Here is a 27,281-nt window from a genome sequence, read left to right as displayed (position 1 = left end):
GCCAGGCTGTCACAGGTCTGTTTACCTTGCAAGCGCGAACGGCGGCTCTGCCCTGCCCCTCCTACCACGCCCATGTACCACTGGGTCGCGGGTCTGCCCACCTTGCGGTGCGGGTGGCGGCTCCGCTCCGCCCCCTCTCCAATTGGGGTCACGCGGTCACCACGCTGGCGAGCCGCTGGGCCTGCTCCGGGCGCTGGCGGCGGCCCGGCTCCTCCCCTCTGGAGATATTTTTAAATTAAGGTAAAATTTACAAACATAAAATTAACCATTTTAAAGTGACCAATTCAGTATAATTAGCACATTCACAGTGTGGCACATACACTGCCTCTCTCATTAGGCAGTTACTTCCCATTCCTGCTTTCATACCCCTGACAACCACCAACCTTTCTGTCTCTGTGAATTACCTATTCTGAATAGTCCATATAAAGGGAATCATGCAATATGTGGGTTTTTTTTGTGTGTGTGTGTGTTCAGCTTATGTAATTTAGCATATTTTTTTTTCAGTACTAGGGATTGAACCAGGGACACTGTACCACTGCACTACATACAAACCTTTTTATTTTTATTTTAAGACACGGTCTCACTAAGTTGTCCAGTCTAGCTTTGAACTGCAATCCTCCTGCCTCAGTCTCCCAAGTCACTGCAATGACAGGCATGCACTGCCACACCCAGCAGCATAATGTTTTGGAGGTTCTTCCATACTGTAGCATGTTTCAGTACTTTTTTACTTTTTTATGGCTGAATAGTAGTCTACCCTGTGTATCAACCATATTTTGTTAATCCATTCATCTGTTGATGAAAATTTTAGTTGCTTTCACCTTTCAGCTACTGTGAATTGTGCTGCTGTGAATGTTTTTGTGTCGAAGCTAATTGATACCTGTTTTCAATCCTTTGGTTTCAGTTAGGTTTTATGGTTAGCAAAACACCTCTACATCCATTCTCTTCCCACATATAAATATTCATTTTAACTGTCGTATTTCCCCAAAACGGGGAATTTTAGGGCCAAATTCACTAGCAATCATCCATTCTGCTAATTAAATCTATTAGATCTGCCCATTCCCTTCATTATTCTTCTGAGAAAGAAAATGATTCCCAGTAAGGAGGATGTTTCTGGTATGGAGAATGGTCCGTACAGTGGGCTAGCCTAGGACAGTCACCACAACCTCAGTTAGGTTGATTTGTGAGTGAGCAATAAACAGAAGGGTGTAATATAAAGTTAGTACTCCATAGAATGATTTGACCAAGGTGCTGAGAGTTGGAGGGAGTTGGGAGCACCTGGATCCTAAAAATGAGAAGGACATTCACAGATGAAAGGAGGGTAGAAGACATTCAGGCCTCAGAAAGAGTACAAGCTGAGCCCCAGGAGCATCAAAGTGCATTTTTTATTTTGAGACGTGCAAGATCCTTAGTGTGGCTAGTATTACCAGGGTCACTGCACCTGACAGGGAACGAGGCTGGAAACAGGCATGAGATGAAGTCTCCATAGAACAGTGTTGCTTTTCCTGGCTCTTCAGAGATTAATGGATGGATACTCTCACTGCTGCCCCAAGGTGCCACCTGCACTCTCATCATCTTTTATAAACTCTTTGCCCTAGGGAATGAGGCCCTGGAAGTGGAGGGTAAAATGTTTTCTGTCTTTCCCAATTCCATGACAGCAAACTGGGAAGTCTGCAGAGGCTGGCAACATGGTAACTAAATTACCTCTATGAGAAACCTGAGTTCCCGCAAAACACCCTCTGCATCTCTACATCCAGGGAGGTATCTGGCGCATGCTCATGCTGACCGCGGCAAAGAGCAGCCAGGTTCCATCTGCCTTTTCACCATGCACTTTCCTCCTCCGCAGAACGTGGCCTTGGACACGATAACTGCAAATGCCCTTGCCCTTCAGCTGCTTTTCAGCTTCATGTTTCTAATTTGCAGAGCATGGAGTGAGGCAGGAAGACATCAGTGATGAAAGAAGTGTGAGCTGGAAAAAAGCATAAAGCTGATTAATGCTGGGGAGGATTTGTTCTCCCCCAGCCAAAGCCAGCAGGGAAAATTGGAAGGAATGAAAGGTGATTGTGACTGTGTTTAAAAGAAAATCTTTTTGCCACTCAGTATACACTAAAGCATCTCCACAGCAGAAAGCCCCTGTAAGAAATTCAGGAACTTCCATAACCAAACCATTTGGGGAAATATATATATATATAGATAGATAGATAGATAGATAGATATAGATATAGATATAGATATAGATATAGATAGATATATAGATATATAGATATAGATAGATAGATAGTATGGTTACAAGCACTCCATTAGGACAAATCTAGCTCTTCTGCTTGCTGTGCAACTTTGGACAAGTTCTTCATGCTTTCTGGCCCTTAGTTTTCTCATCTGTAAAATAGGAATATTACACTGCACCTTCTTTAGAAGACTCCAGTCAATATAAGATGACTTACAAACTATTTTATAAATATATGGAACTCAGCAGTGTTTGGTACAGGATAAAGGCTCATCAGAAAGTCTCTTACTTACAATCAAGTTGTTTCTGATGGAGAACAGTCTTGGAAAACTGAACACAGTTACAGATCCAGCAACATGGCCTGAGCTTTGAATTTTTCCCTTTAAATCCTAGCTCCACCACTTCCAGGCTTTGTGAATTTCAAGCTACTTAATTTCTCTGAACCACAGTGTTTCCTCCTGTGAAATAAAGATGAGATACTTTATCGGGGCTGCTGTGAAGAACTCACCTCACACCGCACGCAGCACAGAGGAGCAGATGCTTAATAGGAGTTTGCTTTTTTAGTGCTGTGGTTCTTCACCACGTTCAAACCACCTGGGAGGTGGGTTTTTGTTTTTTGGTTTTTTTTAAGCATGAATTCCTAAGCCTTGCCCCCAGAGAGTATGATTTAATAGGTCCAAGGCGAGGCCTGAGCACTGGTATTTTTGAAAGCTGCCTCAAGAGATTCTTACAAGCAGCCAGGGCTGAGAACTGCTCACCAGCAAATGACGTTACATACTAGTTTGCTTTTTGGGTTTTGAAAATATCTGTCCCCAGGAAATTGGTCAGAATAGCAGGAATTCTAAGCATAATAAAAAAAAATTCAATACACCTGCAGCTGTAACCCCTTGATAAGAAATGGGTAGCTAAGGAATTACATTCCATTTTTTTTGGGGGGGGGGCGGAATATATATATATTCAAAGAGTCTTTTTAAGAGGCTTGAACTGGAAAGGTGGTAAGAAGTTTAGCCTAAGCTTCACACATAAAATATGGGAACTCCCAGTAGGTTGGGGATTTATATCTGGGGGTAATTCCAGGGTTTTGTCCTCCCAAGAGATATAAATTGAGGCCTTCAGAGTTTAATGTAAGGGAGGACGAAGGGTTCTCATAGTGACACCTTCAACATCCAGGGCTCTGCTAATGCCGAGGGATAGAAAAGCATAGTCTCTAATAGCAGGGGTGGTGTGGGGGTGGATTCTGGTCTCTACTTAGGTTTACAGCATCCAAGGCTAGGTCATCGAGAACCTTCCTTCTCCCCATAGGTTTATGGTATTAGTTACCCAATAAAAGTTGGGTTAATTTTACAACCCAAGTAAAATTTAAGCCAAAAAGGCTTCAACATTACTCTAGGATTTATGAAAGTAAACATATGGAGTGCTTGCAGGATTGCACAACATTAAAATTTCAATGTCTTTATGTCAGGTATACAATATATTCGTTTGTATGTGTACTTAAAGTTTAAGATTTTAAGAGCTTTGCAATACAGGCTATTTTTGAGACTCAACTAAAGATACTTACCCTACCCCCACCTTCAAACTGACTGGTGTAGAGTGGGAAATAGAAAACTAATGAATATAACTGTCTATCAGATTTTTTTTTTCTGGTTTGCTGCTGTATTGTGGGCTTCCTAGACTCCTGTACTGACCCTCACCCCCCACACACACACAAGTGGGGAAGTCCTGCACCAAAGCCCTGACCACAGTCTGTGTTGCAGGATAGGAGCTTAGTAAATGTCTTATAAATAAAATTCCTCTTTGAGTCTTGTAAATGCTTTAATAATAATCAATGTCATCTCTGCCATTTAAAAGGCCTTTGCCCTATTTGATGGATTGTTATGACTTATACTTGGAGGCTAGAGAGATCAATTGTCATTCCCATCTTATAGATAAGAAAAACATGGCTCAGAGGGCATGGAGGACATATTTAATGATGCCCACACATTAAACCCAGAAAGGAAATATTGTTTCCTTTTAACTTAGAAGAAACCCAAGAGAGAAATGATATTTCGTGGAGACGTATTGACAGCAGCCAGGTGAGCAGAAAAGAAGCATCCAGGGTAGAGGTCAACCTACAAATGTGGCAGGCAGCTTTTGACATATCTATGATCTTCCTTTGAGAAACAGGTGGATGTCCTGTATTTTGTCTTGGGTCCATTTTAGGGAAGGTATAGCCTTTGACCTTTTATATTAAAACTAACATTGAAGATCCTGATCTCCAGTCTCATCACTTGCCACACTTCTAATAATTAACTGGTATCCCTTTGTCTTCAAGATGAAATCCACTTTCTTCTTTTACTTATTATTTTGAGGTAGCAAAATTTTAGTAAGATTTTTTTTTTTAATTTTAGGGTAACATTAAGGCAAAACTTCCAATGACATTTTCTCCAGATTCCTGGAGATTTAGTGACTCAACTCAAATGTTCAGGTGTGTGGCTTTGCGTGGCTGTCTTTCTACATAGCAGAGATGACAGGTCTCAAACAGTAAGAAGCCACCTATCCAGGCTACACTCTGGTTCCTTCTAGCTGCAACCAGCTCCTTACCCTGTGGATCCCCCTAATTGACATGTCAGTTGGACTGGATCTTGTGGCTAATACACCCACACCATTGTAGCAAATGAAGCAGAAATAATCTGTGCTTAAAAAACAAAAAACTGTAGAACATGTGCCCAGATTTCCAACTCATTTCCTCTTTACTCTTATAACTACATCATCTTCCAGCCCACCACCAGCTGCGAAAATAAAAGCATTTTCTCCCATATTTAAGGACGATTTTGTACTTCAGGATGATTTTCTGGGGGTGTAGGAAACTTGACCAACGTGACCAACAGATGTTTTAAGTGATGTTTTGAGAACTGAGCAAAAGCTTGTTTCTTTAGCTGTCTTTAGGATACTATGCCCAAATGTGCCCCCTAGTGGCATTTAAGGGTAATGCACAGTACATTAGATAACCACCATGCTTTGTTTTTAGAGATGAGTATGAAGAAGATGGATTCTGTCAGCCATACAGAGGGATTGCATGTGCACGATTTATTGGCAACCGCACTGTCTATATGGAGTCTTTGCATATGCAAGGGGAAATAGAAAATCAGATCACAGGTAGGTAACAACAATAAAGTTATATTTATCCTCTGAATAACTATTTTTCTCACCAACAATTTCATTGAGCTTCTCTCTTGACAAAGGAGTAGGCTAGGCATGAGGGCTGGGAGCAAGGCCATAAAGAATCATAAGACATGATCTCTGTGCTCTGGAATTTACATTAAAATAATTTATTAAAGATCACTCTTAGAGGAAAAGGAAGATTTAAGAAATCTCACATTCACTCATACACTCAATAAATATTACTGAGTGCTTTCAGTATGCCAGGAGCTGGCTTCGGACCTGGGGATGTGATGGTGTAAACAGGCTGGGTGTTTCTGCCCTCACAGAGCTTACTGTTGGGAAGCAACATGATATACACTGAAAGAGAATGAAATTAGAGTCTAGAACTCTGGACATGAATCCCAGAGCTGTCTTTACAGCGACTTGGGGGAAATTGCTTCTTGTCCACAAAAATCATTTCTCCTAGAAGAAGGAAAAGAAAGGTGGGGGAATCTCATGAGAATTGAAGGGAGATCAGTAGAGTGAATAAAGGGACTAGGGGAGGGAGGAGTAGAGGGAAAGGGAAACCGCTGGGAATGACACTGGCCACATTATATTGTTATAGTGTGTGCATGTACTGATAAGTAGCAACAAATCCCACCATTATGTGCACCTATAATGCACCAATTAACAATATGGAAAATCAGAAAAATAGAAAATCCTTTCTTCCTATATGAAATGAGTGATTAACCTTAGGTGCCTTCCTGCTGTACCTTTCAATATTTTACTCATCATTTTTCTTCACTGAAATTTAATTGTCTTCATTTTCTTTTGATGGAAAGCTAAGAGTGTGGCCCTTTCACATGAGTGTGGCTGGTGTAGTGCATCTTAGACCATTTCCACCCTAGTTCTGGTGGCTCCCATGGCCTCATGTCCTTTTCATGAGTGTGGTCATTATGCTTCTGTGCCACATGCCCTTTGCAGTCCGTTGAAATTGCCTTCATGAAATTCTAGTAAGGCTGACAGATTTAGCAAATACAAAAACGTTTCTCCAGTTATGTCTGAATTTCAGATAATGTTTAACATAATTACATCCTCCATGTTTTTCTGAAATTCAAATCTGACTATTACAGTTTGTCCAGCAACTTGAAGATTTAAGGAAGGCAAGAACAGGGAAGGATAGAGAGAATAGAAGGAAGGTAGACACAACCAATGCACCATGTATGTATGCATGTATGGAAATGCCACAGTGAAACACATTAATTTGCAAAATACATTGAAAAAGTGTGCAAGCGAGTGAGAAAGAGGCAAGAATAAACTCAAACCAGGCATGGTGGTGCACACCTATAATCCCCAGCAACTGGGGAGGCTGAGGCAGGAGGATCCCAAGTTCGAGGCCAGCTTTGTGAACTCGGAAAGACCTTGTCTCAAAATTAAAAGTGCTAAGGATGTTGCTCAGTGGCACAGCACCTACCTAGAATGTGCCAGGCTGTGGGTTTGGTTGTCGGTACCAGAAACAAAACATTCCAAGGTGGGAATATAGAACAACAAAAGGTTCAGAAAGTATGATCTTGAAGAATTTCAAAAAACAGGGAGGAGGCTGGGGGGAGCTATTTAACTAGGAGAAGCAACTATGGAAAGATGGACTTGCCATTTTTTGGAAGCCCTCAAGTTTTCAGGAGGAAGAAAACTCTGAAATTTCAAAGAGCAGATGTAGGATTGATAGGAAGGAGCTATTGAAGGCACATTTCAACCTAAAAAAAAAAAGAAAAAAGAACATTTTAACACAACTTTTACCAAGAATTCACACAAATAAAGGGAGATTCTCATGTAAATATTCGGTGACCTATTTATAATAATTGTTCAGTGGACATCAGCTTCCTGGAACGTATTATTAATTTCCCCCCCTCCATATAACTTTGTTTAACCCCCTAGCATTTTCCAAACCTGTTTGGCTGTGTAAGCATAGTTTCTCAAACACTGTTAATAAGCTACAGGATTAAAGTCCCAAGAAACACACATTGAGAAACAGGGCATCAACAGCCCCCAGGACTGCCCTTCCAGACTGCTGCTCTTTTTATCTAGACGCCCCGTTGGGATGAGGTGAAGCTGGAGGAGCACTAATAGTCTATGATACATACTGGAACAATTGGATTGTGCTCTTCGAGAACTTCCAAGTGAGTTGCCTCATTTTCAGAAAATGGAATAGAAAGTATTCAAGCCGCAAAGAAATGAAGCAAGTTACCCAAACTCGTCCAGCAACTCTTGCCATCTGGCAAGACACAGAACTCCATGCTGTGCTCAGGCTCAGCCACTGCCTGAGGCAAGTTCTGCCCTGGAGCTGTCAAATGTCTTAGAAGCATCGAAAAACTAATAAAAAAAAATCCCGGATGAAACATGAAGTTCTACTGCTTTGTAGTAAAAAAATGAAAAACGTATTGTACTTTAACCTAATTAATTATTTTTATTAGGAAACAGTACATATGTAATTTAATATTTTTTTAACTTTGTAGTCAAAATGATTTCTTCAAGCCAGTGAAAGTAAGCTGCTTTGACATCTGAAATGAATCTCCTCCTCCCGGCCCTGTGGGGTTCAGCCCAGCAGATTCCTCCCTGTGTGTGTTTGTATTTGATATCTGTTGACTAGATAACCGGAGGAGATAAACCCTGGCCTCTGGAGTTAATAATTGTGTTTGTTTTTCAGCTGCCTTCACCATGATTGGCACCTCCAGTCACTTATCTGATAAGTGCTCTCAGTTTGCCATTCCTTCCCTGTGCCACTACGCCTTCCCATACTGTGATGAAACCTCAGCTGTCCCAAAGCCCCGTGACTTGTGTCGCGATGAATGTGAAATCCTGGAAAATGTCTTGTGTCAAACAGAGTACATTTTTGCAAGGTCGAATCCCATGATTCTGATGAGGCTAAAACTGCCAAACTGTGAAGATCTTCCCCAGCCAGAGAGCCCAGAAGCTGCAAACTGTATTCGGATTGGAATTCCCATGGCAGATCCTATAAATAAAAGTAAGTGGTAGCCCTGACCTTCTGTGTGAACTTCTGTGCTGACCTGAGGGCCAGCAACCCAATGGCATAGTGAAAATGGACCTTGACCTACAGTAACTATTCACATCAGGACAGTAATTGTTCACACTGGTCATTAGATCACCTTCTAGTGGTCTGAGTACCATGCCTCAGCATTCAATGGTAGACTAGATAGAGGTACCTTCAACAAGCTGCATAAAAACAACCATTTAAAACAATAGGAGAGAGTTTCTTCATAACCTAAACATAGAATTACCATTCCACCCCTGAGTATATGATCAGAACAATTGCGAACAGATGTTCAAACAAAAACTCTCATATGAATGTTCATAATAGCACTATTTACAGTAGCCAAAAGGCATAAACAACCTAAATGTCCATCAGTGGAAGAATGGTAAATAAATTGTGGTATATCCACACAATGAAATATTATTTATTCATAAAAAGGAATGAAATGCAAATATATATGCTGCAACCAGAATAGAACTTGAAAACATAAAAGAAGCCTGACACTACTGTATGATTCCATTTATATGAAATATGTAGAATAAACAAATCTATAGAGATACAATGCAGATTCATACCTGCCAGGGGCCGGGATTAGGAGTAGTGGGAGTGACTAGTAATGCACAGAAGTGTTCTGGAACCTCGTAGTAGTGAAGTTGCACAACATTGTAAAGGTACCAAATGCACTGATGGTAAATTTTATGGTATGTGAATTGTACTGCAATTTAAAATAACATATATGAAGGTTGGCCTCCATCATCTACCTTCTCTCCACCACCCAATGGAAGACTATTCTTCTGTACATGTCCCTTTCACCTAGATTAAACTTGTAATCTTTTAAATTTCCTTTCAGTAGTTAATGTTATTTTATTACTTAAATAAATTTATAGATCAAAAATGCTTAGTACATAGTAAGTGCTCATATCACTATTGTTACTATAGTCAGTAACCTTCCAAACTCCAGTTTATATCAACTCAGTAGATTCTACAGTGCTTTAAGTTTTAGCCAATATGGTCACCTGGGAGGGCTGCTTAAATGGATCTGCTTCCCATGGGTATTTACTCCATCCACACAGAGAGCCCTAACTCCTGCTAGCAACCCAGAATGCACTAGTACACATTTTCTGTGAATTACCAGCTAGATTCTTTAATCACATGATTCATTGTAAGGCCATCAATTAGAATGTTAGGAAAAGCTTGGCTTGAACCTTCATTGAACCATTCACGAGTAAATTACTTCTGTACCTCTAGGTCCCACCCTAGTTCTGATTTCTTCTGTGCTCAATATTAAAAATACTTGCAGAAGACTGGTTTTATTCCTGAAGCATAAGCTTTAAATCCTCCCAGGAATGTAACTGCAAGGCAGGCCCTGAGTCCAAGCCCAGCCAGCAGGAAGACTGCCCCACGTGGCCCCTGACCATGAGGTTAATCAGATGCTCTCCCCTCCAGAAACTGCTGGCTGGGGAACACCAACCAGCTTTGCCTCTGTGTCTTTTTAACAGTTTGGGCTTTTCTTTGTGTTTTTCAGATCACAAGTGCTACAACAACACAGGTGTAGACTACAGGGGGACTGTCAGTGTGACCAAATCAGGGCGCCAGTGCCAACCGTGGAATTCCCAGTACCCCCACACGCACACCTTCACTGCCCTCCGCTTCCCAGAGCTGAATGGAGGCCATTCCTACTGCCGCAACCCAGGGAATCAGAAGGAGGCGCCCTGGTGCTTCACCTTGGATGAAAACTTTAAGTCCGACCTGTGTGACATCCCAGCCTGTGGTAAATACAAGTCATTGCCCTTAATATCTTTGATCATCTCTCAAAGATCCCCACCCCATCCCCTCTTCACTTAGAAGAATCCTATGGGGGGGTGGGATGGGGGAGCAAATTTGATTGAAAGTGTTTGCTTGATGTCAGACAGTTTCTAGTGTAGATAAATCTTGATATTTAAAAAAAAAACTTGATATTTCTACATAATAGTAAGGTAACAGATCACACTATAAGAAGTAACTGCTTTTCTACCTGAAGCCATTGCACTAGAAGATGTAACAGGGACCCAGCTTTCCAGAGGCACAGGTGAGACAGCTTATCACAATCATCTCTGTAGAAAAAGATGTGACCTATAATGGTCCATGTTAAAGTGGACCTTTTTAGCACAATAGTCATATCGGAAGCTGTGCGGATAAAAAACTGTCCTCTATATGTCACAGAGCACACCCATGAGCCAGGATGAGTCTTCAACCATTGCCCACTCATCCAGGGCACTCTCTGGATAAACTATGTTCTCTGTCTGGTCCATTAATACTGCAGAAGAAGAAGTGTACAAGTGTGTAGAAAGAAAATGGAATTGCTGAGTCAGTTTGTTCCATTACTTAGAGAATGTTTATAAGGTAAAAGAAAGAGAGTGAAAATGTTGATGAGACCTGGAGTTTGGAACTATCTGGAACAGATCCATCTTTCTGATACTAGTTCTTATTGAGTGGGCTTCCCAGGCATGATGGGAGAATCAGGACGCCACTGCTGGGAAACTAACAACAAAAACTATCAAACCAGAAGCAATAGATTTGGGACACATAGATAACATAAGCCAAGGGGAGCTGGGTCTTTAGATCATTATTCAAGGCATTTGTGCCACGATATTTGTCAAGTGTCTACTATATGCCAAGTACTTACTCATCTGGGCGGTAGGCTAAGTGGAGACCCTAAAGTGAGAGTAGGCCTAGCACACCCAAGAGGAAGTAAGGGGCCACTGGGGCTGGAGCAGAACGAGCAAGGAGGAGAGCAGAAGATAGGTCAGGTCTGAAAGGTAATAGGACCCAATCATGCAGTGCCCTGGAAGCCACTGTAGCACTGAGGCTGTGAGCCTGAGTGAGTAGGAAAGGCCTTAGAGCATTCTGAACAGAACTCACATTGAACATTCTTAAAGGATTACCTTGGAAACTGAGTTGAGACTGGACTGCAGGAAGGGTGAGAGCAGAGGCAAGGAGATCATGGGAAGCTACAGAGATAATCTGGGGGAAGAGATGCAGTGTCCTTGAGAACAGGAGGAGGAATGGTGGAGGCAGAAGCAAGGGGCAGAGGCTGGATGCATTTTGAGATTGGAGATGACAGGAATCACTGGTAGATCAGATATGGTACAAAAGGAGGAAGGACTCAAGAATGACTCCAGAGGGCTGGGGATGTGGCTCAAGCGGTAGCGCGCTCGCCTGGCATGTGTGCGGCCCGGGTTCGATCCTCAGCACCACACACAAACAAAGATGTTGTGTCCGCCGAAAACTAAAACTAAATAAATATTTAAAAAAAAAAAAAAAAAGAATGACTCCAGAGCTGTTGGCTTGGCTTGCCTTTTGCTGACAGGGAGAAAACTGCAGAAGTTTAGTGGGAGCTGGACCAAATGAATTACTTTAAGGGAGAAATGCGTTGTCCATTCCATCCTGGGTAAACCCACTGGTCACTTCTGATCCTTAATTTCCAGCTAATAGTCATCAGAAATAGAGAAGAAAATTGCCCATAAACTGGAAGATATGTTGACAATCTGATTCAAGGACTCAAGTTCTATTGCAAAAAATAAAAATAAAAATATCAAGACTATACATTATACCAAAAAAGTATTAATTTTCATCTCAATAGCCTTTCTGAAGCCATCAGACCAAACACATGCTCTGAGAGAAGAAGAAAAATCCTTTAAAGTTCTTTCTGAGTGTGTAGAGAGAGAAAGATCACTTACATCTACAGAATACTTAATACGTGCCTGCACATTGCTTGGTACCTAACATGATTTTCTTCATTCAAAACTCATACCCTTGCTGTGGGATGGGTATTATTAATATGTACCACTAAGGTTCACAAGTTTTAAAGAATTGTCTAAATCAGATGTCCAGCCATTGGTGGGATTAGACCCACCACTGAACTTTCATCTGCTGACACATAGCTCTGAGCAAACGCAAAGCTCATATTCTTCTACTTGGCACTCTCCTAGCTCTCATTTCAAGCTATAGATGCAAAAATAAATACAAGGAATAACAACAGGCTCAATCTCCAGATTCCACCATGCCATTTCCCTTATATGATATGACATCAAAAAAGGTCCCCTTACTGCTGAAGAAATTCATCATAAATGATTATCAGTAAATGATCACAGTATTAATCAGGACAGTGATATTGGAAACTCAGAATTCTTTCTGAATATTAACCTGCAGAAGACACAGTTAAAATTCTGATGACTGGTTCATTCTAGTCACATGAATGATAAATTTAGATGAAAGTTAGCCCAGAGATAACAAGGCAGTTTTTACCACTTAGGATTAAAAACAAAAACAACAACAACAAAAAAAACTTTCATTTTATTTTAAAAGAAAACAGTTACTCTTGAGTTCTTCAACTCAAGCCACAAACACATCCATTAAAGGAACAGGGAATCCTTATGTGATCAATAAGAAGCTGCTGGGAGACCAGTGGCTCCCTAGTGTGAAAGTTCCAGAAGAGAGCAGGTCAGTGTCGACTGCAGACTGAGCGAGGCAAGATTTCTCATGATCTCGACCCTCAGTAGCCCACCTCTGACAAAATAATCATAATGGAATCCTACTTTTATAAATTCTGTAGAGCATTTGATTTTTTCTTATTTCATCCTTACAAAAACCATAAAAGATGAAGTAGGAATTTCCAGCCCCCTTAACCATGAGTAAACCAAGGCCCAGAGCGGTGAGAGGCCCATCTAAGATCACTTACCTCATAGAAACCGGGTCTCCTCTCTTTAGACCACCACTCTTTGTTCTGCACCAGAGGTTCGTTATTATCACCACAGAGGGGTCTAGAGGATGCTACTGGCCAGGGATGCTGGTAAGCACCTTGCAAAACCCAGAAGAGCCCACACAAAGATTCTCCAGCTCCAAATGTCAATAATGCCAGGGTCAAGGAAACTTTTTCTATACTATACAATCATAGACAATAGAAAAACAATATTAAACACTTATTACCATTTATTGTATAGTTACAACCGGCCAAAAACTACACTAAGAGATTTTTTTTTAAAATGCAATCTGTCATGAATAAGCAATTCCATGTACTTATGGGTAGGTTTTTTTTTACTTGTTTGTTTTTAATGCCCAAGAAAGAAAACTGAGACTTAGGTTAAATAACTTATCCAAGGTCACATGGCTAAAAGGAAAGGGAGCAAGCACTACAACCTACAGCCTGCCTTTTAAACTATGTGATTTATGTATGTATATGACTCTGTGTGGGAACAAACAGACGGATAGATAGACCAATATTAACTATAACTGTTTATCTCACAATGAGTTGTAAATTAGTAGAACAGGATTGAAATGAGTCCTTTTCTGCCATCCCAAGTGGGATGGACTGTTGTGGGAAAGTTCCTTAGTTATTTACATTTCCAAGTTGAGATTTCAGAATCTTCCTGGGTTTCTCATTTTCCCTAATGACATCTTTTGTTTGAATTTCAAGTAAGTAAGGCTAAAAAAAAGTATAGGCCTAATTAAATAGAAAATAGGAACATTGGTTGTACTTTCTAGAATAAACAGTCTGCTGCAGATTGTTTTATTCATGAACTTTCACTCTGGGACAGAACACAAGATGAAGGACAACTTAATGTGGCCCCTGTGAATTTTGGAAATTGGCTTGGTGAGGATTGTGTGTCTATGCCCAGAAAGTGCCTAGAGGACACAAAAAGAAAGGACAAAACAGATGATAGTTTGAGAAAGACTCGACCTCTCACCCTCCCTCTTTTCTTTCATGTGCCTGGCATCTGATAATTACAATGGTAAAGTATTACAATTCAGTCAGTCACTAAACCAGTATATGTTGAGGTTTACTGTGCTTCAGAATTTTCCAGCAAGATAGATAAGACCAGGCCCTCAGGCAGCTTAAGTCCAGTGGAGAATCCAATGAAGAAAGGGGCTAGATTGCACTAAGTATTGTCATCTAGTTCCCAGTGCTTTGTGCTCTGCATTTTAATGGTGACGGTGCTTATTGAACATTATCCTTAGTTCTCTTTACTAGATATGGCCCAAGACTTAGCTCATGCATAATAAAATGTATTGAACTAATTAATCCTCACAATAACCACAAGATCAAAGAGATCATCTCCACCTTACTGATGCAGAAGTTGAGGCAGTGTTATTTTTACCAAGGCCAAGACTCAAACCAGATCCACACAACCCTGTCCCAGATCCCACCCTCTGTCTGCCACGCTGTAACTGCTTCTAGAACAAATTCTAGACTATTTCAGATGAATAAATATTCCTTTATCATTTTCCTTTGATTATTATGAATTCTCTGGAATATTGTCCATTGATTTTCTTATTCACATATGCAGAGATATAGAAATGGAACGCTCAGCTTCAAAGGCATCTTCTCTGAAGAATCCAGCGTGCCTCATTTAGACTCAGCCCCGATATGGTCTAGCTCCCCCAGCAACTCCACCCAGGTCTCATGGTGTTTCCCTTTTTCCTGGCCACTTCCTGGCTATCCCAGATCTCCAATACTCAAAGCTAGCCATCACCTTGGAGATCTGGCCTGCACCTTCCATGTGCAGTCATCGGTCACCTCTGAAGCCAAGTATCATGGGTTGGGTAGAAACTTGAAAAAGAAATATTTTGCTGATTTTTTTCCCCCAAACTGGCATCTACGCGCTCCTCTCAGGGTCACCATTTCACTGTGGCCCTTACCAATGCTTTTCTACCCAGCTTTGTGGGCTAATCTGTGGGAACATTAGTGTTTCTGGAAGTTCCTTGTGCAATGATCTTGCCATTTTGCACAACTTATATTCTTTTTTCCTCCCCAAGTTACTGAGATCCCTTTTGTTGCTTTCTTGATTTGTATGGAGAGGCAGAATCCTGCTTGTTTTGGTGTTTCCATAGTCAAGACTTGACCCTTTATTTTAGTTGATAAAGTCTTGAGGTCACAGTTTTTCCTCTAACCTTGCCAGCATTGTCTGTTTCCCCTCAACCAAACAATCCAAACCCACTAGCAGTAGTATTATTTTTGCTCCTAAACTAGCTTCACTGAAGAGTCTCATTGATAAGAAAAGTAGTAAACCATTTGGCTCCATTTGGAGTTTTTAACCTGGTCTATTGCTTTTATATTTCCTTTTAAGACCTGGGCTTGGAACAATTTGCCAAAGGGCATATAGCCTTCTTCTGTGCCTGAATAGCCTTGACTTGTCCCATGACCTTACAAACACCCGCCCCAGGTTCTGCTTTGTCACAAACTATTTTCTACAATGTGGTGGTTTACAGTTCGGGGCAAGGCAGATGTTTTCCAGATTGTGAACACTGCAGTTTTTAACTTATTTTGTCAGCAGCCTTCTCCCATATTTCATAGAAGACCTGTTGTGAGGCAATTTGTCTCTCAGCCATTTCTTCAAACCAAAATTGAACATTACAGTGAACTGAATGGTGGAGAGGGGGTAAAGAAGAAAAGAATAAAGCAGTGATTTTGTATACTTTGAAGTTTTCTAGAACATTTATTTTATGCTACAGAGATTTCTAAGATGCCCTTTAGTTTCCAGCCTTTATATATTTTCAACAAAGAACAATAGTGACCCAAAAGTTATTTATAGCTAAGTCATATTCCATAAACATTTTAACCATAAAATAATTTTCTCTCAAAGTTTTTTTTAGGTGTCCCCAGTACATATTCAGTCATTTATCCAGTGTGTAAACTTCTCTTCAAATAAGCTTTTGAAAGCCCCTGACTCTTTGGGGGCCACCCATGCCAGCAGGAAGTGGTCATTGTCATCTTAGCCTTTTGGTAACAGAATTCTGATGTTAAGCCTCAATGATTGTTGCTGTTGCCTTTGTATCAGTCAAGGTTCTAGCAAGAAATGAATGACCCAATAGACTCAGGGGAATTTTACAAAAAAATTGTCTATACAGGTGTTATTAGGAGAAACCAATAGGAAAGGTGCAGGATCTGAGACTAGAAGGAATGGAAAGTATTACCAGCCTACCAAGGCTGACCAGAAGGCTGTCTAGGGCACGTGGTGGCATTTAGTAGAGGAATGCCGACAATCCTCAGCAACCCAGTAAGGAGGAGGCCAGAGGAAAAAATCCATCAACCATACTCTTCTTGCCTTTATCTCCTGCTAATGACTTTAATTGGATGAACCTATCAATGGTCAAGGGTGCCCATTGATACCATGCACAGAGGTCAGTCTCATTGACTGGATCTGGTGGGCTGAGGGCACTACAGAGAAATATCATCATGGGTTTTAAATTGCTTCATGTGAGAGTCAAAAATTTAGTAAGGGTCCAAATAAGTTATGCCAATGAAGTTTATAGAATCAGAGAACCTTGGGAGAAACCGTAGAAATCACAAACATTGACAGATGGCTCCAGAGATGGAGAAATTGTTCCACTCAAAGTGGAATGGCTCCCACTGCTCAAAAGTCTGCTTTTGTAAGATAGAAAACAAAACTTCTATGTGAAATCTGATTATTTTTAATGCTGACCACTAACTAAAAAGAAAAAAATAACCCTAATAAGGAGCAAGTCTATGAATTACATTGAGTTTTTTTTTTCTTTTTTAAAAAATGTGTCCTTTTTAATTATACATGAAAGTAGAGTAGATTTTGACATATTTATACAAACATGGTGTCTATCTTCTTCTAATTAGGATCCCAATCTTGTGGATGTACATGATGTGGAAATAGATTGGGTTTTTATTCCCAGGTATATGTAATTTCTCATATAGATTTGAAGACATCTTTCATATTCTTTATTTGATTTCTCTTTGTTCTGAAAAGCACATAGCCCCTCTTACTTTTTCTTACCCATTCTTCTCTTGTGGGTATTTCTTACTCTTTCAAAGCCCTTCTTTAAAATAGAGGATACCTCTTCAGAATACAAGACACCATTCAGTGTTTTGAAACCAGGGAAAGTACAAGAGTACACTTATCATTTAATAATTACTCAGTATTGCAGTGAGGGCTATTACACTGCTGTAAGTGCCATATGAGAAAATTTTAGAGCAATTTCATCATGCTGTTGCTGGGTGCAGCTGAGCCTTCAAATCTCCACTAAAACTTGTTAGCATTCCCTTTTTGAGGGGTTGGGGGGAAAGTGATTACATCAACATTTAGTAGATTTTTATAATTATGGATTTTATAAAACAAGTCTATAGCCTAACTGCAAGTTATTATATCTATTTATAAAGTTTCAATTGCTGGTTTAGATTCATTGTTTTAGCCTATTGTATGAACTTCTCACTTTTTATTTCAATAGTTAAACAATTGGGTAACTTTCCTAGATTCAGGAATTTTTCAAGTTGTCATGATCAATGAGAATGTTGAGCAAGCAATTTCTGTTGATTTATGATTAGCACTTTTAGGTAAAGGCATATAGTGAATTACAATTCTATCTAATGATACTAATATTTATCCTTTTTTTCATAAGAAAATCACGAGTCAATTACAACTTGATGATGTTTTGCTGAAGTTTAAATTTGCTTGGTCTACCCCTCTATGAAAAATGAAAGAGATTTAATTTTATACAATTTATCAAGCTTTGGCGCTTAAAGATTTGCCCAATTAAAAAGTGAGCAAAGGACTCCAAAAGACATTTCTCCAAAGGAGTCACACAAATTGCCAACAAACATGTGAAAAGATGCTCAATATGACTAACATTAGAGAATGCAAATCAAAACTCCAGTGAGATACTACCTCACTTTTCTTATTAGGATGACCATTATCCAAGAAAAAATTTTTAGTGAAGATGTGGAGAAATTGGAATTGTTGTGCACTGCTGATAAATGCAAAATGGTGCAGTACATTAAAAATAGTATGGAGGTCCCTCAAAAAAAATAAAAATAGAATTACCATATAATCCAGCAATCCCATTTCTGGATATTTGTCCAAAAGATTTGAAAGCAAGATCTTGAAGAGCTATTTGCACACCCATGTTCATTTCAGCATTATCCACAAGAGCTACAGGCGAAAGCAACCCAAATATCCATCAATGGATAAATGATAAAGAAAACATGGTATGTACATAAAATGGAATATTATGCAGTTTTTAAAAATATGGAAATCCTGTCACATGCTATAACATGATGAAATAAGGCAGTCAGAGAAAGACATACCATATGATTCCACTTATCAAGGATTCCACCTAAAATAGTCTAATTCATAAGAACAGAAAGTAGAATTGTGGTTGTCAGGTCTGAAGGAGAGAGAAATGAAGAATTGTTCAGTGGATCTGAGTTTCAATTTCATAAGATGAAAACCTCTGTAGATGGGTCATACAACAGGGTGAATATACTTAACAATATTGAACTGTAATTACAAGTGATTAAGACGGTAATTTTATGTTGTGTATTTTTTACAATTGAAATTCTCTTTAATTATTAAAAAACAAAGACGAGCCCAACTCTTTCCTTTTATAGGAAAGGAAACTTGAGGCCCTGACTGTGTAGAAAATTTTAGTGAACTTGTATAGATGGCAGTTACTAAGATTTTCCCAAGTGCTCACAAATGAATTTTTGCCCCTAACTTTTTATAATTTAAACATTTTTCTATAGAGAAAATTTTAATCACTGATATGGCCTATCTTTCTTTTCTTTTCTTTCTTTCTTTCGTTAAAGAATTTACTTGAGAATACATTAAGCAATAGACGATCTACTTAGTATTTCCATCATCAAATCAAAACAATGAATGCCAGGGCCAGCAAGCCAGGTTAAGGCCTAATTACCATCTTTTTTTTTTTGGTTTCCAAGGGTATATGTAAATATCATTATTGCCATGGACCTGCTTGTTTTATAATTTTTAAATAATAAATAATAGTGATTGTTTTTTACTTCCTTTTAGTTTTTAAAAATTTTTCAAACAAGGCCATAATTTAAACTTGCTTCATTTCCTTTGAATTCTAACTTTCACTCAAATTTCTTCCCACCTTTGACATTCTTAAAATCAGAGCATTTCCTTGTTTTAACTCAAAGTAACATCCCAGATGATGTTTCACTTTACAAAAGTATCTTCTGAGTAAGAAATCATGATTACCTTGCTGTAAACCCCAGGGTAAGAATAGAATATTTTCTCTAATATATTTAATTACTAATCAAAGTATTGAATGTCATTGTAAAAATAAAACAGGAATGTCAGATATGAATTGAGATACCAAATTGTTGATTTTTAAACGGAAATTAATTATGTGATCTGGACTAAATTATTGGTTTCAAAAATCCCAAGTATTTAACTTGATGTAACTAATATGTGCATTTAACTTTTAAGCAGTTATTCCAAAGTAATAAAAAATCTTCACCATTCTAATTTGCAGCCAATTTTCTGCATGACACATTAGAGGTTTCCATTACCCTTTCGAGTGAGAATAATGTCCATTGTTCCAATGCAACGTCCTAACAGTATGACTCCCCATGAGATATTAGTTCTCACTGAAAGGGAACCTTGGGATCTTAAGAATGATCAAAAACAATTCCATATAATATTTTGGAATAATTTTCATTAGTGATGTAATTTAAGATTCATAGAAGCACTGAAGCCAGACAGGCTTGCTAACATTCCAACCCAGAAGCTCCACCACTGTCCAACTTTGGTCCGTCATTTATCCTTTCTCAGCCTCAATTTCTGTTTCTGTAAGATGGAGATAACACTCAAGTGCTGGGTTAAAATGAGAAATAAGAATGATTGGACATTTAAAAGGGGCTGGGCAGAAGTAAGGCTAATTGTGCTATGGAAAATATTTTTTAAAGGTTTTTTGAGCCAGAGATGGAACCCCCTTCTGGCCAAATGCAGAGTCGTGTAGGGAAGGAACCGTGTTGTATGATAGACTTACAATAGTCCTGCATTTGTTTTCTGTCACCTCCAACACCACTGCGTATTGTTCTGCTTGATTATTTCACTTGGCAGGAAGACATAGCACCCCTTGTACTCCTTTGCATACCCTCTGTGTAAGCAGAAGGAGCCAAGTTTGAGTGTATTTAAAGGATTTAGCTTCTTGAAGTTTGTTCTCCTGCAGAACTACAGGGGGATTTGTCCCAGACCGCCCATTTACAATAAAAGGCCTTCCATGAATAAGCTGATAGGTTATGAATACAGAATAGACTCCTTTGTTTGCCAGACAGGTGAGACCTTACTTTCTCTTGTTGCTAAAAATCCAGGCTGGAAAAATGACTAGCGTTACATTAGTACTGAATTAGCCTCATTCCTTTTGTAATCGTTACGCTTATAATGATTTCACTGAAAATCCAAGAATAACAGAGATCTGCCCCCACCCCAGGGTACTGAGAAATTCTATAATGTTAATAACAGAGCATCCAACAACTGTATAGCAATTTTCAATTATTCAAGGTTCTTTCGTGAACATTATCTCATTTGATTCTTGCATGAACTAAATAAGATTGGGTGATTCATTCCCGTTGAATAAAGAAGGAAATAGAGATCAGAGAGGTTGTTTCTTGCTGAGGGTTATTTAAAATTCCCAGTCCCAAACATTGATCCCAGAATCCCCTTTTACTCTAACAGTGAACTTTGAGTGATCAAGTCATTATAGTTACTAGAATAGGTAAATTCCGTGTTACACTGTTTGTTATTTACAACAATTCTATAAAGTGGGTATTATTATTTTTACTTTGTGGACAAGTTTACTCAGTGTCTTACGTGCTGACTCAAATTCACCTAAAAATGACAAAGGAAGTAATGCGAGGTCTCTGACTTTAAAATGTCTACTTCCCTTAATCCACAGCAGTGTATCTAAGTGTACCCACTGTGTGTCTTGTGAGCTCACAGGAGGCCTTGCTGTAGACATCCTCAAACTGGTATGATTCCTCTCCATCCGTCCACCGACATGCAGATGCACCTGGCAGTGAAGAGTGGACCTTCCAGAGATGCGAGGTTGCACATTTACCTGGTACCAGGGATATACTAGGGAGTTCAAAGCCAGCACCAGTGTTATTTTCCACCTGTCAGATCCCCCTCACCCTTTTCACCTCCATGAACCCAAGGACCCCTACTGTGGGAAGATGGGCACAAAATAGCAGGTGTTCCCCAATCGCTGGCGCTGGTGCAGCACAGAGGCTAGGAACAAGACTGATGGGGAAGATCCAGCTGCATGTCCTTGGGCCAGTTACTTAACCACTCTGTCCCTCAGCTTCCTTGCCTATGAAAATGGGGGTAAGGATGTCACCTACCTCCTAGAGTTAGCTGTGCGGATAAAATGAGTTCGTTTTTAAATGTTCCTGATCTATAGTGATAATGATCACAAACCTGATTTTGTGCCAGTAGAAATATGAAAAGGGATTAAAATTATTATTTTTAGTACACTGTCTTTACATGTACCAGGGAAGTGCCCCTGCCTCTTGTTTTTTTTAGGGGATAGAACCCAGGGCCTCACACATACTAGGTAAATCCTCTACCATGGAGCTTTGGCCCCAGCCTTTTTAAATTTTATTTTATTTTATCTTATTTATTTATTTATTTATTTGAGCCACTATCTCACTAAGTTGTCCAGGCTGCCTCAAATTGGCCATCCTCCTATATCAGCCTCCTGAATAGCTGGGATTTACAGGTGTGCACCACCGTGCCCAGCAGGAAGCTCTCTATTTAAAGGAAGGCTTGGGTCTTTTCATCCTTCTATTTATACTTTTGTATAATAATGCATTGTGATTACTTTTTCTCTATTTCATTACAAGACTCCCCTTAAGGGCAGAGGACACGTCCTACGTAATTTTATATTCCCACTACCTAGAATAGCGCTGGGCATATAGTAGCTTTTGTTTAGTGACTTACTGAAGGGGTGGAAGGATCACACTGAAGGGATGCATGTTAATTCTTTTGTAAAATAAATAATCATCTCTGAATTTGGTGTCAAGCTGAATTTTCACAATTTGGATTTTCTTTTAAAAAGATAGTCGATTTTAGTGATCAGAGCATGCCATTATATAACCCCTCTAATTACCATTCCATGTTTGTTTTACCAGTCAAATAATTCATTGATGAAAATATATGCCTTAAGTTTTTGGTTTTAATGGTCAGACTCAAACCAATTTTTCAAAAAAGCATACATCATACCCTTCTGTACATATAGTCTTTGCCAACCAATGGTAAAGTGGATGTATAAAATTTCAAAAACATACTTCAAAGTGTTAGCACTCATAATTATTGGGTTCATATGAAACCATTTAAGAAGAATTCTGGGGTTTCAAAAAAGTGTCAAGTTATACAGTACTTCTGTGCTGGAGGGAATTGTACACACCATCCAGAACATTCCACTTCACTTCTGCAGATGAGAAAAAGTGAAACCCAGAGACACGAATGATTTGAACAGGTCACAAAGCTCATCAGAGACCCATAGGGCCCTGACTTCAGAGCCCCATATTCTCCTGCCAGTTGCTTTTGGGACACTGGGCTCAGCATTCTTTAGCAACATTGAAACTGGCAGATACAGGACAGGACCTGTAAGTCCACACCAGCCAAGACAAGGGTCTGATGTCTGGAACACCATGTGGTGGTGATGGTTGATCTGGGCTGGCGTCCAAAAGAAGAAGACCCCTGTGGTCCACATTAAGGCTCTTGCATGTATATAGTCCATTTATGTGGTGTTTAACTTTTAAGGTGTTAGAGAAATGCAGGTCTGCTGCTAGAGAGAGGCAGCACCAGAGGACAACCCACACCCATACAAAATCTTTTATAATGTTCTCTATAATTTTTAAACGTTTGAACTTTAAACTTTTAAACTTCAATAAGTTATGTTGAAGGTTTGATGGAAACAAATTTTAATAAGCAATGGATTCTTTTTCTCACTGTGGATTTGTGTGTATAGAAGAATAGAAGAGGGTCATTTTAAACTATGCAATATAATGTTATACATGTTATTTTAACAAAATAACTCATATTCTTTTTTTGTTTCTGAACCCAGATTCGAAGGATTCCAAGGAGAAGAATAAAATGGAAATCCTGTACATACTGGTGCCAAGTGTGGCCATTCCCCTGGCCATTGCTTTCCTCTTCTTCTTTATCTGTGTCTGCCGCAATAACCAGAAGTCCTCATCACCACCAGTGCAGCGGCAACCAAAACACGTCAGAGGCCAAAATGTAGAGATGTCAATGCTGAATGCATATAAACCCAAGGTAAAATCAGCTGTGCAGAGCTGCACTTATTCCACAGGCTTCAAGTTCAAGCAAACCATCATAAACATACTATGCTTAGAAATCAGATGACATAGAATCAGAGTTCAGGTGCTAGAGTTCATCTTCAGCCAATGCAAAGACTAATCATGTATCTTCTGCCCAAGGCACCTGAAACATGGCTTTCCTCTGTGTGTCCACTCCAGTGTTGGGCTTGCCAGAGCTTGGCCTTGCCCTGGAACTGTTGGGTTACACGGGATTTTTAAGAAATCATCTCAGTAAGGCCCTCAGGGCTCAGAATGTGAGCTACTGTTGGGCGCGATGGTACACGCTGACAATCCCAGAGGCTGAGACAGGAGGATTGCGAGTTCAAAGCCAGCCTCAGCAAAAAGCGAGGTGCTAAGGAACTCAGTGAGACGCTGTCTCTAAATAAAATACAAAATATGGCTGGGGATGTGGCTCTGTGGTCCAGTGCCTGAGTTCAATCCCTGGTCCGTCCCCCACCCCCCGCATCACAAAAAAAGAAAGAATGTGAGCTACTTTAAAATTTTGAAGAAGGAGATTCCCTATTTCCTCAGAGTAGACAGAGAGAGAGAGTGATTCAACATTGTTCATTGTTTACCAACTTCACAGTCAGAAAATCCTTTTATTGCACAATAATGTACACATAATTAAAATTACTATATTGTATAATTAAAAATAATGAAGATGGTCAGCTTTATGTATTGGATTTTTAACACAATTTTTAAAAATCCTTTCGAATCCTATCTTCAATCTCTTTCTCTTTGGTTTAAGAGAAAGGTTGTCCTTCCAACAATCTTTGAAAGCTGTTCTATGATAGCCCACTTAAACCTTCCCTTCTCTGTGCAAAATCAACCCACATCCCCTTTTGCTTTCCATTCACATCTTTCAGCATTTAAGTTGCTCGAGGTCCTGACAAGGAACTCAGGGTCACTGCCCTCACTTTGAATGGAGCACCCGTACTACATTTTGAGCTGAAACCTGACAGGCTCTTACTCTCAGGAAGGCCAGGACCTTGCTCCCAAGCCTCTCAGCAAAGGAATTCACTTAAATCGTGTAGAATTCTTGCTTCCAAAGCCTGTCTTTTCTTCTTGTGCCAAATCCAGAGGACTAGTCATTCAACAAATATTTATGTTCTCTGTGGGTTAGTGGCCATATTATTCGTTGGACACCCATAATAAATTTTAGAGGAAAAAGTCTTCACATTTAAATTAGCTAATCCTTTTGTCTAATAAGTGGAATAACACAATTGGGACTATTGGTCTTTGTTTCATTTTATTTTACTTTGCTGTTTAGACTCTTTTTTAAACTTAGGAGTCTTAATATTTTTGCTATTATGTAAATCATATTTCTTGGTAAAATTTTAGAGTTCTTTAAATGCTAAAATTTCATTTTCAGAATTTCCACCCCAAGCAAAACCAATGTTCTCTTGCTAAGTGTGAATATTTGCCATAACACACAAACACACACACACACACACACACACACTGAAGATCATACAGTGGATTGGGGCATGGGTGGAATAGGGGTTCAACTGTTTTGATATCCTAGCTTCCAGCTAGCCAATTTATAAACATTGTAGTATTTTATGTAATGTGACTTGTAATCCTTACTACTTAATACTACTATAAAAGTAGAAGAAAATAAAGAGGTTAATGTTATTGCATATTCAGGAGGTTAGACTTGGTTGGCCTTCCAGGTACTTCTAGATATCCCAGGGATTCAATCTTCTAGTGCAATGTCATTGTTCAATGAGAGTCTTGTCCTGTCATTTCTGTTATTGCGGAGCCTGGGTGGCTGAGAGACCCAAATCAGTTTGATTATAGCAGTTACTCTGGGCAAAAGCCACTTACTGGAAATATAGGCTCAAATCAGTTTGGTTACAGCAGTTATACTGGGCAGTAGTCATCTTACTGGAGAGATGAGCTCCTCACTGCTGTGTCATAGAAGTATCATTTCCATTCAGGAAAATTATCATTTTTATAGATAAGGCTTAATCTTAATTCTATTTTTAGTGCAGGCTGGTTTGTAACATGATGTTCAACAGGTATGAAACTTTGAATTTACATAGTTTTTCTATCGAACATCTTATAGAGTTTTGTGGCATAAATAGAGAAAGCTAATATATATTGATTAATATGAATTGCCAAGAATTATACTAGGGGCTTTTATATCCATTATCTCAGTGAATCCAAATAGCTAATATGCAAGTCAGATGATATCATTACTGTTGTACAGCCAGAATAACTGAGACTCAAACAGATTAAGTGACTTGTTCAAGGTCAAAGAGCTTGTAATTGGGGAGATAAAATGTAAATATAGGGTTTTTCAACTCAAAATAAAGCTTTGGCTCTTGCTGACCCCTTGATAACTTTTTCACAGAATAAATTACATAGAAAAGGGAGGGAGTCTGGAAAACAACTAAATATGATCCCATCTGGTCAGTCTGTGCCAAACAGTTGCCACAGCATCCCCAGGCTGCTGACAAACCTTTCAGAGGCCTGGTAACACTCACAAACCTGAGTGATATAGCCCTAGCTTTTGCAGGTACATGTAAAATTTGGCCAGAGTAATAATGGTTCCCCATCCTCTGTAGTCAAAGAGACACATGTAAAATATACTGACATGAGTTTTCTCAGAGACTTGGTGAAATAAACATTGTTTTCATAGTTCCTGGCTCATTTCTGAAGCATGCCTTGAAATGAGTGTCAAGATTTCTCTAGTCCAAGGCTTACAATTTGACCTTAAACAGCTCATAAGCACTTTTGAACTAGACTGAAGTAGGAATGGTTCAAATATTTGACTGGGTTAGAAGAGGGAAAAGGAAACAACAAAAACAAATGCTATTTTTTTTTCCTTACTCTCCTAAGAGATTTGGCTCCAATCAAATTTGAGTTATTCCGTTGTTTGTTTTGGTTCTTACTGAGTGCCTTTCCTGGAAAAAGCACAAAAGACTTTGTAGACCTTAAAGAAAATTCCTAAATGTAAACAATCAATCTCTAAAACTGCTTTAAAAGGTCAAAGCCACATAAATATTGCATGCACCTATAAAATGTAAAAGGAAGCGACGCAAATAAGGAAGAGGAAAAAGCCCTGAAAACACTACCAGAGCAAAGTCAAAAGGGTATTTGGAGGTGAGGGTAAAAAAGAAGTGAAGGAAAGAAACTGCCTGCCTTCGCCTTATTTTTATTTTTTTCCTTGGCCCTATTCAAGAGTCAGAGACTCCGGCCTCTTATTTATCCATGCGAATGTTCCCATCAGGGTTTAAACTATCTGTTTCCATCTCTCTTCACTTGCTGAGCTGCTAACATTCCCCTGAGTGTTTGGATTAAGAAGAAGAGGCTCCTCTGGGAGATTAGAAACCGATACCCTTCCAGGAAGACAATAGGTGGCCACAGACAGACTGGCTGACGAGCCTGGCTTAGGTCCCCTGAGAGGCAGGATGATGTAGCTGCTAGTAAAGGTTTTTGATGAGGCACCAGTTTCCTTCTGATCTATGGGGAAAGGAAGCCACTGGACCAGAGAGGCGTCTTCATGCTGAGCCTGCGGACAGACAGGCCATGGAGATGCTCTTCTGTCTCTCCCTCTACCTCTTGGGGCCTGGGAGAAGTCATCTCGTCTTTTGCTGAGTTTTCTCAGCTGTTCAGAGAAAGAAGTGGACTGTCCAAGTTTCTTTTCCTTTTATTTTATTCAGCAAAAGATTTCAGACCATTTAATCCTCCAATGAGTACTCTAGTGGTATCTGAGCTAAGCAAGATTTTTCTATATTGAGTCACAA

At 39.5% G+C, this 27,281-nt stretch overlaps 1 protein-coding gene and 1 long non-coding RNA gene across 2 annotated transcripts in view; one reads left to right on the top strand and one right to left on the bottom strand.

Moving 5' to 3' along the window:
* Ror1 (receptor tyrosine kinase like orphan receptor 1) overlaps positions 1-27,281 on the top strand; it is a 168,119-nt gene that overhangs the window by 128,508 nt on the left and 12,330 nt on the right. Inside the window, exons 4-7 of the mRNA XM_048815236.1 lie at positions 5,232-5,359; positions 8,049-8,366; positions 9,919-10,164; positions 23,274-23,485. Coding sequence (XP_048671193.1) covers positions 5,232-5,359; positions 8,049-8,366; positions 9,919-10,164; positions 23,274-23,485 — 904 coding nt within the window. The remainder of the gene's footprint in view (positions 1-5,231; positions 5,360-8,048; positions 8,367-9,918; positions 10,165-23,273; positions 23,486-27,281) is intronic.
* Positions 1,365-3,105, bottom strand: LOC125620360. Its single transcript, XR_007351966.1, has 2 exons — positions 2,518-3,105; positions 1,365-1,966 (listed from the first exon to the last, which is right to left on the bottom strand). It is a non-coding gene; the product is annotated as an uncharacterized LOC125620360 (long non-coding RNA).

This window comes from Marmota marmota, unplaced genomic scaffold, assembly GCF_001458135.2.
Source record: "Marmota marmota marmota unplaced genomic scaffold, marMar, whole genome shotgun sequence".
In the NCBI taxonomy this organism is placed as follows: domain Eukaryota; kingdom Metazoa; phylum Chordata; class Mammalia; order Rodentia; family Sciuridae; genus Marmota; species Marmota marmota.
This window is presented reverse-complemented; position numbering and strand designations above follow the sequence as displayed.